General features: G+C 40.7%; 2 protein-coding genes across 9 annotated transcripts in view; one reads left to right on the forward strand and one right to left on the reverse strand.

Annotated features, from left to right (window-relative positions):
* Window positions 1–12135, forward strand: part of ESR2 (estrogen receptor 2) — a 169049-nt gene that overhangs the window by 79098 nt on the left and 77816 nt on the right. The window lies entirely within an intron of this gene.
* Window positions 1–12135, reverse strand: part of SYNE2 (spectrin repeat containing nuclear envelope protein 2) — a 172416-nt gene that overhangs the window by 33239 nt on the left and 127042 nt on the right. For all 8 annotated transcript variants that reach the window (XR_008209492.1, XR_008209489.1, XR_008209488.1 and 5 more), the window contains 9 exons: window positions 10192–10371; window positions 9404–9532; window positions 8797–8951; window positions 8285–8432; window positions 7120–7214; window positions 5566–5800; window positions 4624–4818; window positions 3836–3961; window positions 1845–2000 (listed from right to left, as the gene is read on the reverse strand). Coding sequence is in view for 1 of the 8 variants with exons in the window: in XM_052695581.1 (XP_052551541.1) it covers window positions 1845–2000; window positions 3836–3961; window positions 4624–4818; window positions 5566–5800; window positions 7120–7214; window positions 8285–8432; window positions 8797–8951; window positions 9404–9532; window positions 10192–10371 (1419 nt within the window). In the remaining 7 variants the exon portion in view is untranslated. The remainder of the gene's footprint in view (window positions 1–1844; window positions 2001–3835; window positions 3962–4623; window positions 4819–5565; window positions 5801–7119; window positions 7215–8284; window positions 8433–8796; window positions 8952–9403; window positions 9533–10191; window positions 10372–12135) is intronic.

Consider the following 12135-nt stretch of genomic DNA (forward strand, 5'->3'; position numbering starts at 1 on the left):
CCTCACAGCTGGCCTCACAGCATCCCTCTTGAATACTAGCATTTGGTAGGACAGGACTCACTGATAGAAGCAGTTAAATCTTTAACCTACACAGACCTCACAAGGGCAGCAATGTAAACACTAATCCCTTGGGTGCATCTGCTCACTAACTGTGCTTGTGTCCCTGCCCAGTGCAGCACAGACATCTGGCTGTTCTGCTCCCGTGGCCGTGACAGCTGCAATCATGCCTCACATGTAAAGGCTTTCCCATCTCACCATTTACACTGCAGTAAAAAATACTGATGTATTTTTACATAACACATCTTGATTTCTTTAATTTGATAGCCAAAACAAAGCAGTTGTGCTAGCAGCAGAACCAATGAAGTCTCTGTCCAGCTCTGAGCATCCATGCAGGCTCTCTGGGAGCTCATTAGGGCCGTGCAAACATTTCAGCACATCCCTCTGCTACAGCATGAATCGATTTCCTCCCACTAAGGATTTTTCTTAGTCTAAAACTTCTGTAATATTTATTTCACACCATATCTCCAATGTAGACAAGACAAAATACTGTTCCTTCCAGAAATCCAAGTGGGAATCTTGAATCTGAACTGAAATTATTGTACAACCTGGATAGGCTGTAGTTGGGTAGATACATAACACAGATCAGTTTTCAGAGCTGTTCACCAAAGTTCATCAGCAGTTCACAAAAAAAAAAAAAAAAAAAAAAAAAAAAGAAAAAACCATCAAACTACTCTCTTTATAGGTTTAACTGCAGATTTCCATTAGGTAAATGGCTCAGGCATTCTAATTTACATCTAATGGCCCTGGGAGAGGGGAGGGTGTCTGGCATTATCTTCAGGGCTCAGAAACAGTAGCAGACAACACTGGTTGTAGATTAACTGTCAAAGATACTAAATCCTTTTTTGCTGCAAGGCCAAAAAGAAACCCAAATAACTATTTCATCACATCAGAGTTTGTGGAATAAACAGAGCTGTTCATTCCTTGCTCTGGCAGTGTTCCCACAGACATTGCTTCACCTTGGCCTAAGTAAGGGTTGGATGTGAGGCAATAACTTCCTTCAGGACTTCTTTTTTTGCAAACTGTGGAATAAAAGCTTGTGAGTAAAGAGAGGCAACAGTTTGGCTGCTGACATGTAGAGTCACCCAACAACTTAAAACCTGAAGTATTTTGCTTCTTCCAATCCTGTTGACAGGGCAAAGTAAACACCCATTCAAAGTGCATAATAACCCGATGAATCAAGATCATATGACTTTGCTGGTAATTTTTCCCTGGTTATTTTACAGGCAGAACTAAATTAAGCGTAATAACAACAAGACACAAAGTACGCAAACGTTTTGCAGCATGTTGCTGCAACAGGACAACCCAGTTCAGAATGTGTTTAAAAGCCAATGTCTGCATTTAAACACATTTAAGTTTTCTTTTTCAACCCGCCTGGCATTGTCTGACACCAGATCACTAGGGCATCCCCCTTTCTTTCCCAGTTTCAACCCCTCAGGCAGTTCCTGTGTTTATCTCCTCTCCCTCTCCCTCCCCCTCTCTCTTTGGCGGCCCAGAACAAAGCCACCTATGGCAGCACACAGCTGCATTTGGGCTCCGTGCAATGCAGGCACTTACTACTTTCAAAGGGTTTGCAATAAAATAAATAAATAAATAAATCGCAGCACAGTCACCAGGAAACAAAGAAAACTCAGAAAATTCAGCTCTACTCAGCTGTCCCAGGAAAAGCCCCATTTCCTCCCAGTGCTGCAAAAATAACCCAACCCCAAAAGAAACCCCATCTGCTGGCTGCTTCCCCTTGCCTTATGAACACCTCGCTATAAAAAAAGGCTATGCAGAAAACTTACTCGCAAGCAGAGCTCTTCCCACTGCCTGTGCAAATGTTCCACTTGCTCCTGGAGCACCATCATGTCCTCGGTGAGGATGCAGTGTGCCAGCTCCGCCTTCATGGCCTGCAGCTCCTTCATGTTGTGGGCCCAGTCTGCCAGTGACTGCTCCAGCTCCTGCATGGAAACACCCAGCACAAGCCTTGGCACTAAGCTCCTCTGCTTTCCAAACCTGCTCTCTAATCCTCTGCCTGGCCTGTGGGGGAGGAGAATGTGCAGTACTTGTGCAGCGCTCTGCAGCCGGACTGGATGGGGACCCCATGGGTTTGGCTCAGGGCTTGACCCAGAGCCCAGGGCAGCACTGCTGCTCATTCACTGGTGCACCAGCAGCCTCTGCTGTGGCCAAACTTGTCCAAACGCTGCTGGAGCCCAGCAGTTCCCCATGCTTCAGGACGGAATTTTGCAGCCAGGAAGATGTGACCACTTTTTTGGATTTTCAATTTTTAATTTTGGCCAATTTGTTCCTGCCTGCATTTGTTCCAATTTCAGGTAGTTTATATGCTTAGGAAATAAACCTGGTTCCCTTTGCTAATGCATGGCTTCACAGTCATTTCATTAGATTTCTCAGAAATCTGGAGCTTTAAACTGCTCGCTCACATAAACACTTCTTCTTTGGCTTCCCTCCTCCCACTCCCCTTTGCAACATGGTTATGCACTTTCCTGATCAGTGTTAAAGAAGCACTGCATGCAACTTGGAAAACAGGAGATTCTAAACATTAAGTCCTCTTTTGCAAGGTGGTCACTGGCTCCTCTGACATAAAAAACTCTTACATAGAAGTCAGTTGGTCTCATTTTACAGGAAAAAAAATAGCAAGTGTCAGGAGATGCGTGCTGGGTCTGAGTCCTGTGAGTTTTTTCACAGGTCTTCAGATCCAGTCCTTTATCTAAATCCTAAAAGCAATTTCTAGTCTGCTTTAACATGGGAGGAAAAAAATAAAATAAAATAAAATAAAATAAAATAAAATAAAATAAAATAAAATAAAATAAAAAAGCGAGGCTGAAACATTTACTCAAGTTAAAAAAAACTGCTGCTTAAAGATGCACAGACATGCATTTGTTCATCTTGATAAAGGTTGAATCCCTGCAATAATGAAGTCAATTTCTTATCATTACACTCCTGGCATTTTATTCTGCTGTGATATCCCAGAGCAGCAGCTGCAGAGGTCCTGTCTAACTCTGGTATCTCTGTAGCCAAATTTCTCTGCTTGGAGTTAGAGGCAGGAGCAGTCTGTTGCCATTTCACAAACAGTTCAGCACTGCAGCCAGCACTGCTGCTGTGGCAAAGGCAGCCAGTGCTCACAAAGAAGATTTCAGACAGCTGATAATGAGTACAAAGCCTTGGCTCATTAAAGAGCTTATTTATTCCCACCACAAAGGTCAACAATTCACTTCATAAAAGAATGATGAAAGACTGACCAGTCCAGAAATAACGTCTCCCATCCCTTGAAAATGCTTTGCCATTTAATTTTCATTAAGTACTTTGGGCTGCAAGGGCTTACACCACTCCCTTAGTCTAATTTTCTTTCTCTTTAATTATTTGTGGATCCCACAGGTGAGCACAGTGCTTTGCGTGCTTGCAAGGTCTCTTGCCTGAGAAGCTCTCCATCCCAAACAGATTGGAAAACAAAAGAAAATAAGCAGGCATTAGGATGGCAGCCAACCTGAGCTGAGAGCAGGGAGTTTTAACATCTTGTTTGAGAACCACCTCAGTTTATAAGTTCAGATGGTGGGAAGTGAGGAGGAGGAAAAAAATATTACAACAGTAACTTTTTTGCAGGAAGAATCTTTCTCCTGCATGCAGATTGGTCAGCTGCACTCTGCAGATTGGCAGCAATCGGGATGGTATAAAGGAGAAAAATTCAGGGGCACAGAAAGATGTGAAACTGACTTAAAAGGGACTGAGTGATGTGCAAAGACTACATCCATATAAACACAATATGCTCGTTCAGTACCTTAATGTGTTCCTTGGATTTGTAGAGTTCTTCATGCTCGACTGGAAGCGGATCTTTGACTTCATCCTTCAGCTCTCGCAGCCTGCTCTCTAACTCCTTGGTATGCTTTTCACAGCTGTCCCAGCTCTGCTCAAGGAGACCCAAGAAGTTATAAAAGGTTAAGATACAGCACACGCTGGACACAGATGTGACATAATGTATTATATGAACAGGTTCCAAAACAGCATGTTCAACCCACTGAAGTAAATAATCATAGGCTCTAGTGTTTGGATTTTCTTTTTCATACAGTGATACACCCATGAATTTGGCACATGGTTTTACAGACAATATTGCACCCTCTGTTGTCATGAAAGGTATGTTTAAAGAGCATTTCTGCTTATCTTGTTATGTGTTATGAGAGGCTTTCAGCATAAATTTGGGGATAGGGATCATATCACTGATGAATTCAATTGTAAGGTATACCTATGTGCAGTCTGGCCATGCAAGCAGATCTGTTGTTCCAAGGAAATAAATATGATCTGCCCTTCTATTTACAGGTGCAGCATCAGGTGGAGCAGTAAGTAATGTTAAATCCCACTAGGTTGAATTTTAGCTCGGGCTTCATACCTCAAAGCAGAGCTTGGGGCCATGGATGCATGAGAACAATCAGAGTGGGAACGTACATTATGGTAACAAATGGACATGAACCTCATTTTCCTTTGGAGAGCTAAAGGACTATGCTTTTAGCTTCCCACAAACCCTGATGGCACATGGCAAATGCTGCTCCTCATTTGGAGTGCACTGTCTACCTGCAGGATGCTGCTGAGCTGTGTCTTCATCTTCTCCAGCTGGACCTGAGTGTCCCCCCAGCTCTGCTGCAGCTGGCTGAGCTCCTCCTGCAGAACAGCGCTGGTCTCAGGATCAGAGTCAGTGCGCAACTTCTCACCAACATCAATGATTGAGGAGTACATTCCTTGCCACCTCTGAAGAATCACTGCCTTACTCTTTAAAAGAAAAACAGTTTCTAAGCTGTTAATCACGACATACTCCAAGTAAGCCATCAATAATTAATTTGCTTTTGACTCAAATTAGACGGTAACACAAGCAATAGGATCAGCATTTATTTCCTTAAAGCAACAGCAGGAAAGAAGGGCAATCTGGAGTGGGAGGGAGAAGATATTCTAGCTTTTCTCACTAATGAAAAGCATGAGCATTAACTTGTAAAATCTTCTGAAAATCACCTTTAAACAGTAGGTAAAAATAAAGATGAAATGAAACAAGGCTAGCACCAAATGGAATACTGGTAATGTGTTAATTCAACATTAGGTGCGTGGGAACATGATAAACTTTGGAAGCACAAATAAAGGACTTAAAGAAATCTAAAACATTTCAAAATGTATTCAAGCAACCACCAAGATCACTGATTCTTCTTGCTTTCCTGTAAAACAAGGAGGTTAATTCAGTGAAAAGCCAAGACAGCCAGCATGAACAAAGGGAAATGTGATTTCCATTGCATGTAAAATGCAGAATGCACTGCTCTGAAAAATTGCTGCCTGGTTTCAATGCTTTCTACAGTGGTAGCCCCAGGGACAGATGCCCTTGCAAGTTCTCTGCCTTCTGCTCCTGGCACCTCCTGTCCACACACATCATCACACATTCAGGTTATTTTAAAGCTCTTTCTTCTTACTGGAGAGAAGTTTCAATCTGAGGGAAATCACAGGTTTTAGATTCACCAGAAAGAGATACAATACCTTGAAATCATGAATTAGATTTCTAAGGTGGTACAGGCTGTAGCAGTCCTGGCTCTTGACGGCTGCGAGGAAGCTGTTTGTATCAGCAAGGAATCTGCTGAGGCTCTGCAGAGAACCCCTGAAGAGCTGCCACTGGCTCACGAGTCCATCGATATCTTTCTTCCGCTGCTGAACCAACCAGATAACATTCTGCCACTGCTCTTTCAGCAACGTGAGCTTGGGAATAAACTCTGTCCTGCAGACAACAGGTGTTGAGTGGTAAAATATTTTGACCTCGAGGCTGTATTTTCCAATAATTGTGTTGGGTTTACATTTGGAATATTGTAAAATTCCTATTACAGTGCCCAACTAAGCAAAAAACTCCATGCATCCACAAGCTTAGCTCTGCTCTACATATTCCATTTCCAAAGCAAAATAACTTTTACATGATACAAAAATAGATAATGCAAGTCATTCTTGCTATTGAGTTATAGGAACATATGAAGTACAGCAATCACAGAAACAATATGCACTAAATATCTGAAGAACACGGAAGATAATGCAGGTGACACAAGATGCCTCATTGTGCAGCAAAATTGATTTGTGCCTTTACCAGCCTATAATGGCAAGTTCAACCATCACTGAATCCTATAGCAGAGGGATGTAACTACAAAGTGAAAAGGGTCAGCGTTGCTACTGAACCCACCTGAACAGTTTCACTTCTCCTGCAACATGTTTAGATGACCCATCACATCTAGATGGAATGATTAAAGAGAGGCCCTGGCTATTCCTTTTGTTTCTCTGCAGGAGATCACGATGCCATATTAGCTCTTATACAGATGTGTTTGTGGGGTTAGCTTCAACAAAAAATCTAGTAGCTTCACTTAATTGAGCCCTATTTTCCCTGGCATCTTTAAGCCAAGCTATGGACTTTCCACTGAAGTTTTGTCCTGCCAACTCTGTGGAAGCAAGCTCTAGCAGAGAGGAGTACTATCTTCACAGCAGAAATGCCTGAGGCAGTTGAATCTTTGCTCACAAACATTTTATGCCTCTTCTTCCTCTACACTGATTAAGAGAAAAGCATAACATCATAATAAAAAACAGGTTTAACTGTTGTGTTCTGGATCGTGTGGGGTCAATGACTTAATGCACCATCATTTGAGCTTGGGGCAGTGTAAACAGTCTCACACCTCTGTACTTTAATTTGAAGTGAGGAGGTCTGGGAAGAGAGAAAGGGACCTTTACATGCAGCATTCTCATTACCTTCTGCAAGAAGTAGGCCTCTCAACTACACTGTTCAAACAACTGCAGGGAAGCAGCAGCAGACAAGGAAGCTTCATGTATAGGACCAATTAACTAATCTTATTTGGCAGAACATCCAGTTACTATCAAAAGTGGAGCCTGAGCACATGTGTTTCTGTTTGCAGCTCCTTCACACTTTTGCAAAACGCGCCAGGAGATTATTTAAAGAGAAAATCTGGTCAGCAATTTGACTTTGTGTCCAATCCTGAATGCAAAGAGGAGAACCTATTCGTTGAATTAGCAAGATCTTCACGAGAAAAACAAATGCATTACCTTTTTTCTGCTTCTCCAGATTCCAGGAACAGTAGAACTTTTGCTATGATAGAATTAAATGTCTGCTGATTTATGGAAATCTCAGTTTGCAGCATCTGAAAATACCAAAAGAACAACAGTTTTAACTATTCATTGCACAATCCTTGCTGTGAAAGCTGGTTCTGCTCCTCTGCATTGACAGCACATAAAATTTTAAATTTTAAAATACTTTTAAAAGTATTTTCCAGTGCTATCATCGTATGCACCCTAAAAGATTCCACACTTTCATAATACCAGGAAGAATTTGCACCTATGTGGTAACACAAAAGGAGCTGATGTTTGCTGGATTCACTCATGAGAAATGCAATCTAGACTGAAAACCATAAGAAAGGTATGAAAAAGAGACACAAGGCTGAATCCACCCTTCGCTGTACTTGTTTTATTACGTTTTATTGCAACAAGTGAACTGATTTGGAGAAGCATAAGAGGGAGCAAAGAATTCCTACTTGATCCCAGTGAATATCATTAACACGCAGAGACTTTATACCACATGGAATTAACATCAGTTCCTTGGGGTACTGTGAAGCTCTTGCCCACTGCAGTAGCACAAAGCTCACTGTAGGAGTTTCTGACACTAAACTTTTACCACATGACTTTTTACCAGCATTTTGTTTATTTCTCCATTTTCCCATACAGGTGTTAAGGGCATCCCTCTCTCTAACAACAGCAAATGTTTGAAAACAGATTTCCACCAAAACCTTCAAGCTGGTCAGAAAAGAAAACTGCCACGAAGATATTTGCTTTAAAATGCAGTTCTCCCAGGACCTGGTGAGGTTCCTGCCAAATCCTCAGCAAACTGCCTAGCAAGTTGCCACGGACCATGGGCTCCAGGACTGTGGGACAGGCAGAGAGGCAACCAAGCTCAGGGCTGGCAAAAGCTAGGGCTTCTGCAATGCACTACAGGGATACACTCTTAAAGCTCTGACCCGTGCAGAAAGCAATCCATTCATTTTAAAATTTTCACATTTCAGAGCTTTTCTCAGGATAAGTACAAAGGCACATTTCAAAAGAATGAAATGCTCTGTAAAACTCCACACAGATGTAAATTTGAAAGGAACAGTATTTTCCAAGGATTTCCTGTCACCTTCATCATTCAAGATATTTTGATTTTCAGAGTTAGCTTTACCTCATAGACTCTCTGTTGCTCTTGCAGTTCTTCAAATCGTCCTGGAACATTTGTCTTCAGGGCCTCTTTCATTTTTTCTAGGAATTTCATCCAGTTTTCACATTTCTGAAGGAATTTCTTTTCATCAGTTTGAGTTCCCTCAAGCACACTGTAAAACAAAAGAAATCTTCAAGAACTATTTTGCTGGTGGTTAGTTTCCTGCATATGTTTGCATATGCATTAAGGTGGCCCTTACTAATGCTAACACAGTAGGGTTTTGCTTGGCACTTTTCTACCTTTCTTCACTTAAAGCCCTTTACGTTTTTGCTTCAAGTGACTTGGAACAGAACTAGCCACTATGTCACAGAACTGTAGAACCACAGAAATACTATGGAGTAAGTTAGAAGGCTAGAAATCCAATGTAGAAACTCCCTGAGAAAGCTGTGAACAGCTAGAAATATTTCCCATGCTTTAATTTCTTTTTCCTCAAAGAAAAGAAAACAGTAACGACATTTTTTGTTTGCCTTTCACACCTGCAATGTTCCAAAGCAGTTGCTGTCTTCTGACTCCATTGCCGAGTCAGGCTCTGCATCTTCTTTAGGATGAAGTCACTGAGGGGCAGCTTAATGCTTGCTTCATTCAAACTCTCTATGCTTGGAGAAAGGGCAGCAAGCTCTAGAGTGTGATTCTGGAAGTAAAAGGGAATTTGATTGCAATCAAAATGCTAACCCAAGAAACCACATTTTATGTTAACCTTAGAGTTTATAGGAAACAAACAGGTCAGTTTCCTTACAGGAGGCCCACTTTCTTGATAGTACTGAGCAGATACACACGTGCTGGCACTTGCAGATCAACTCTGTACCCTGTGTGTATGGTACAAAGACTAGGTCACTGCAGAATAAAGCTGGGAAAAAGGATCTCCCATCAACTCCAAATCCATGTGAATTTCCTCTCCTTCTCACAATCCATTTTTCTTGTGACACATAGCTAATTTTTATGTATTTTAACAATTTTTTGGGAAGAGATTACAGTTACTCTGTTGGAAGTGACAAATCTATGATACTTAGAACATATAATTCCTTAATTGGGGCTCTTAAATCCTGATTATTCATCTTTTTGTACTTGGGAAATCAAACATACCATGAGCAATTCTGAGTTGTCTGTTTCTCCGTCTAGATGGAGACTATCAAAGGCATCTGTGCAATTCTTCACATGACCCTCCAGAGTTTCAAGACAGTTCTTAAAATCCTCCAGTTGTAAAAGATTGAACTAGAATGAACATTGCAGATTTACATTAATTATGAGCTGATTTAATAATATATAGTTGCTATACAAAAAGAAGCAATGAGCAATACTATCAGGAAGACAAACAGATGTTCAATCCAACTTCCAATGTATTTATAACTCACTGAGGGAAATTCACTGTTTGCACTGGGTAAGTGCAAAATTTAAGCCAAAGCAAATGTCAAGAAACAGAATCTCTAACTCTTGAGAGACTCTTAAATATCTGGAAGAAATGTGGGCATCTGGAATACGTTCTTGTAGATCTGGATTGGTTTTAGGTAATCTGTTTTCATTCTTTTTGAGGCAAACTGGAGCCCTTAGGATTGTTCCAAGCAGAGCTGAGAATGTTCACAGCTTAAAGTTCATAATAAAAAGAGTTTCCTGACTTGTAATCATCTGAGAGTCTACTTACAAAGGCTTGTTATAGCAACGCAAGCAGACATGAGGCTGAAACCCTTCTTCCATCTGTCCTTTTGGCTTCAAGTGTTATTTCCTTACCTAGTTGACCATACCACCGAGTTTTATTTTTATAAAAAACCTGAGTTTTAATTTATTATTTTAGTTTCATTTTCATTCACGGAATACAGGACTCCAGTGAAGAAGTCAACACACTCTGACAACTGATTTTCTATTCATAAAAGTACCTCCAATTCATCTAACTTCCTCTGCAACATCTTTTCCAAATAGGATGCTCTCTGGAACGGTTGCAGCTTCTCCAACAGAACGGCGTGTGCAGCTGTCCCAGCCTGCTGTTTTATCTGATCAGCCAACTCAGAAATTTGGGAACGGCATCCCACTATGTTCTGAAGACCATTCTGTAAATTCTGATGAGAGAAGAGGAAATTAAAAAAGAAAAGGTCAGCAAATGAATCAGATCTTCATTCATGTGCCATTTTCATTTAGTATCTTTTGTTGCTGTAACTAAGCTCTTTTGGTTGATCTCCTCTGTGAGCCAAATTCAGACTTTCACTCAGAGGATAACAGGAGTTGCACCCCCTGACTCTAGTGCTGGGAAAGGCACAGGTCAAAGTTCAGTGGAAGATCAGTGCAGGCAGTGGGCTTTACTGTTTCTACAGAACGGATCAGGGAGAGAGATTAGCACATCCATCTCTACAGACCAGATTTACACTAGCAGATGGAGAAACTGGCTCATACTGAAATTGAGAAATATCACTGTTACAAACTTGACAGCTGGACAAGGAATAGCAAGAAGTCATTGTGAAACATACCACTGACTATAAGCGTCATTTACTTTTAACCATGTCTCTCCCTGGAATTTGCCACTGTATATTGTCTTTACTGTATCAAATAAAGGCTTTTGATTGATGGTAAAGAACAGACATGCTTCCCATAAAAGGAAAATAGCTCTTAGATCCTTACCTCTGTCTTTGGAATGGATCATATTGTAAGCTACTGCTTTAGCAAGTCAATGATTTGAAATTATAGAACCATTTAGGTCAGAAAAGACCCATATGATCATCAAGTCCATCTACTGCTTAACACTAGCATGTCCACCACTAAAATGTCTGTAACTGCTATAGTCACACACCTTTTAAATACCTCCAGGCATGGCAACTCCATCATTTCCCTATTCCAATGACTAACCTCCTTTTCCACAAATAAATTCTTCCTGACATCATTCCTGTACCCCTACTGTGCAACTTGAGGTCATTTCCTTGTGTCCTATCCCTTGTCACACGAGAAAAACCATTCTGATTTCTTACACTGAGTACTGGACTTTATCTGTATTTATTGTGGTAATATCTACTACAGGATAAAATTAGATAGATTAAAATACAACTCAAAATGCACATGTAATTTCACATACATGTAACACGGTGTCACTGTTCCCCACTCTTCCAATTCATCATTCATTTTGCAAAATACAATAAATTATATATATCCTACTCATGCAAACTAGAACAGGACCTACAGATTCACTGGCATGCTAGTGGTTATGCCATGCTTAGTAGGTGCAAAAACCTTTCCAAAAATTTCCAGAAAACGCGATGCCTCTTTGCTAACTTGTTTACATCTCACAGCTATTAACAGACCAGAAAGAAGTTAAAATGCTTTGTCCTAAGTTTTGTCACTCTTAGTTATTTCTGACATGGTAAGAAACACATGAGCTCTCTCTCCCTTAACAGAAAATTTCTCAGTTGGCTACATGCAAAATAGGAGACTTTGAACTTCTTCCAGTATGTGGATAAAGTCGCATAAAGTGTGACAAATCTCTGCTCTGTTCTGAAATAAGGATTACTGTATTTCTTTATTGCATTTTGAAGAAACCAAAAATGTCAGAACCTAATGACAGTTTGCCTCCTGAAAGAGTCAAATGTACTCTGTGGTCTCAGTATGAAATCCAATTTACCTAAAGTCAGCAGTGTCTGGAATAATATAATGAGCTCAGAAATCTGTGAACTTATCAGACCAGGCCAAAAAAAGGACCAAAATCAAATAAAACCAAGTTAAAGACAACCGTAAGAGACCTCAAGGTGGTCCTGTATTCTGGAAAACTGGTCTTTTTTTTTGACAGCTACTGATCTAGTAGATATTATCTCTCCTCCCAAGCTGTGCTGCTTAAAGTA

The sequence above is a fragment of the Tympanuchus pallidicinctus genome, unplaced genomic scaffold, assembly GCF_026119805.1.
Source record: "Tympanuchus pallidicinctus isolate F22 unplaced genomic scaffold, pur_lepc_1.0 scaffold3, whole genome shotgun sequence".
Lineage (NCBI taxonomy): Eukaryota > Metazoa > Chordata > Aves > Galliformes > Phasianidae > Tympanuchus > Tympanuchus pallidicinctus.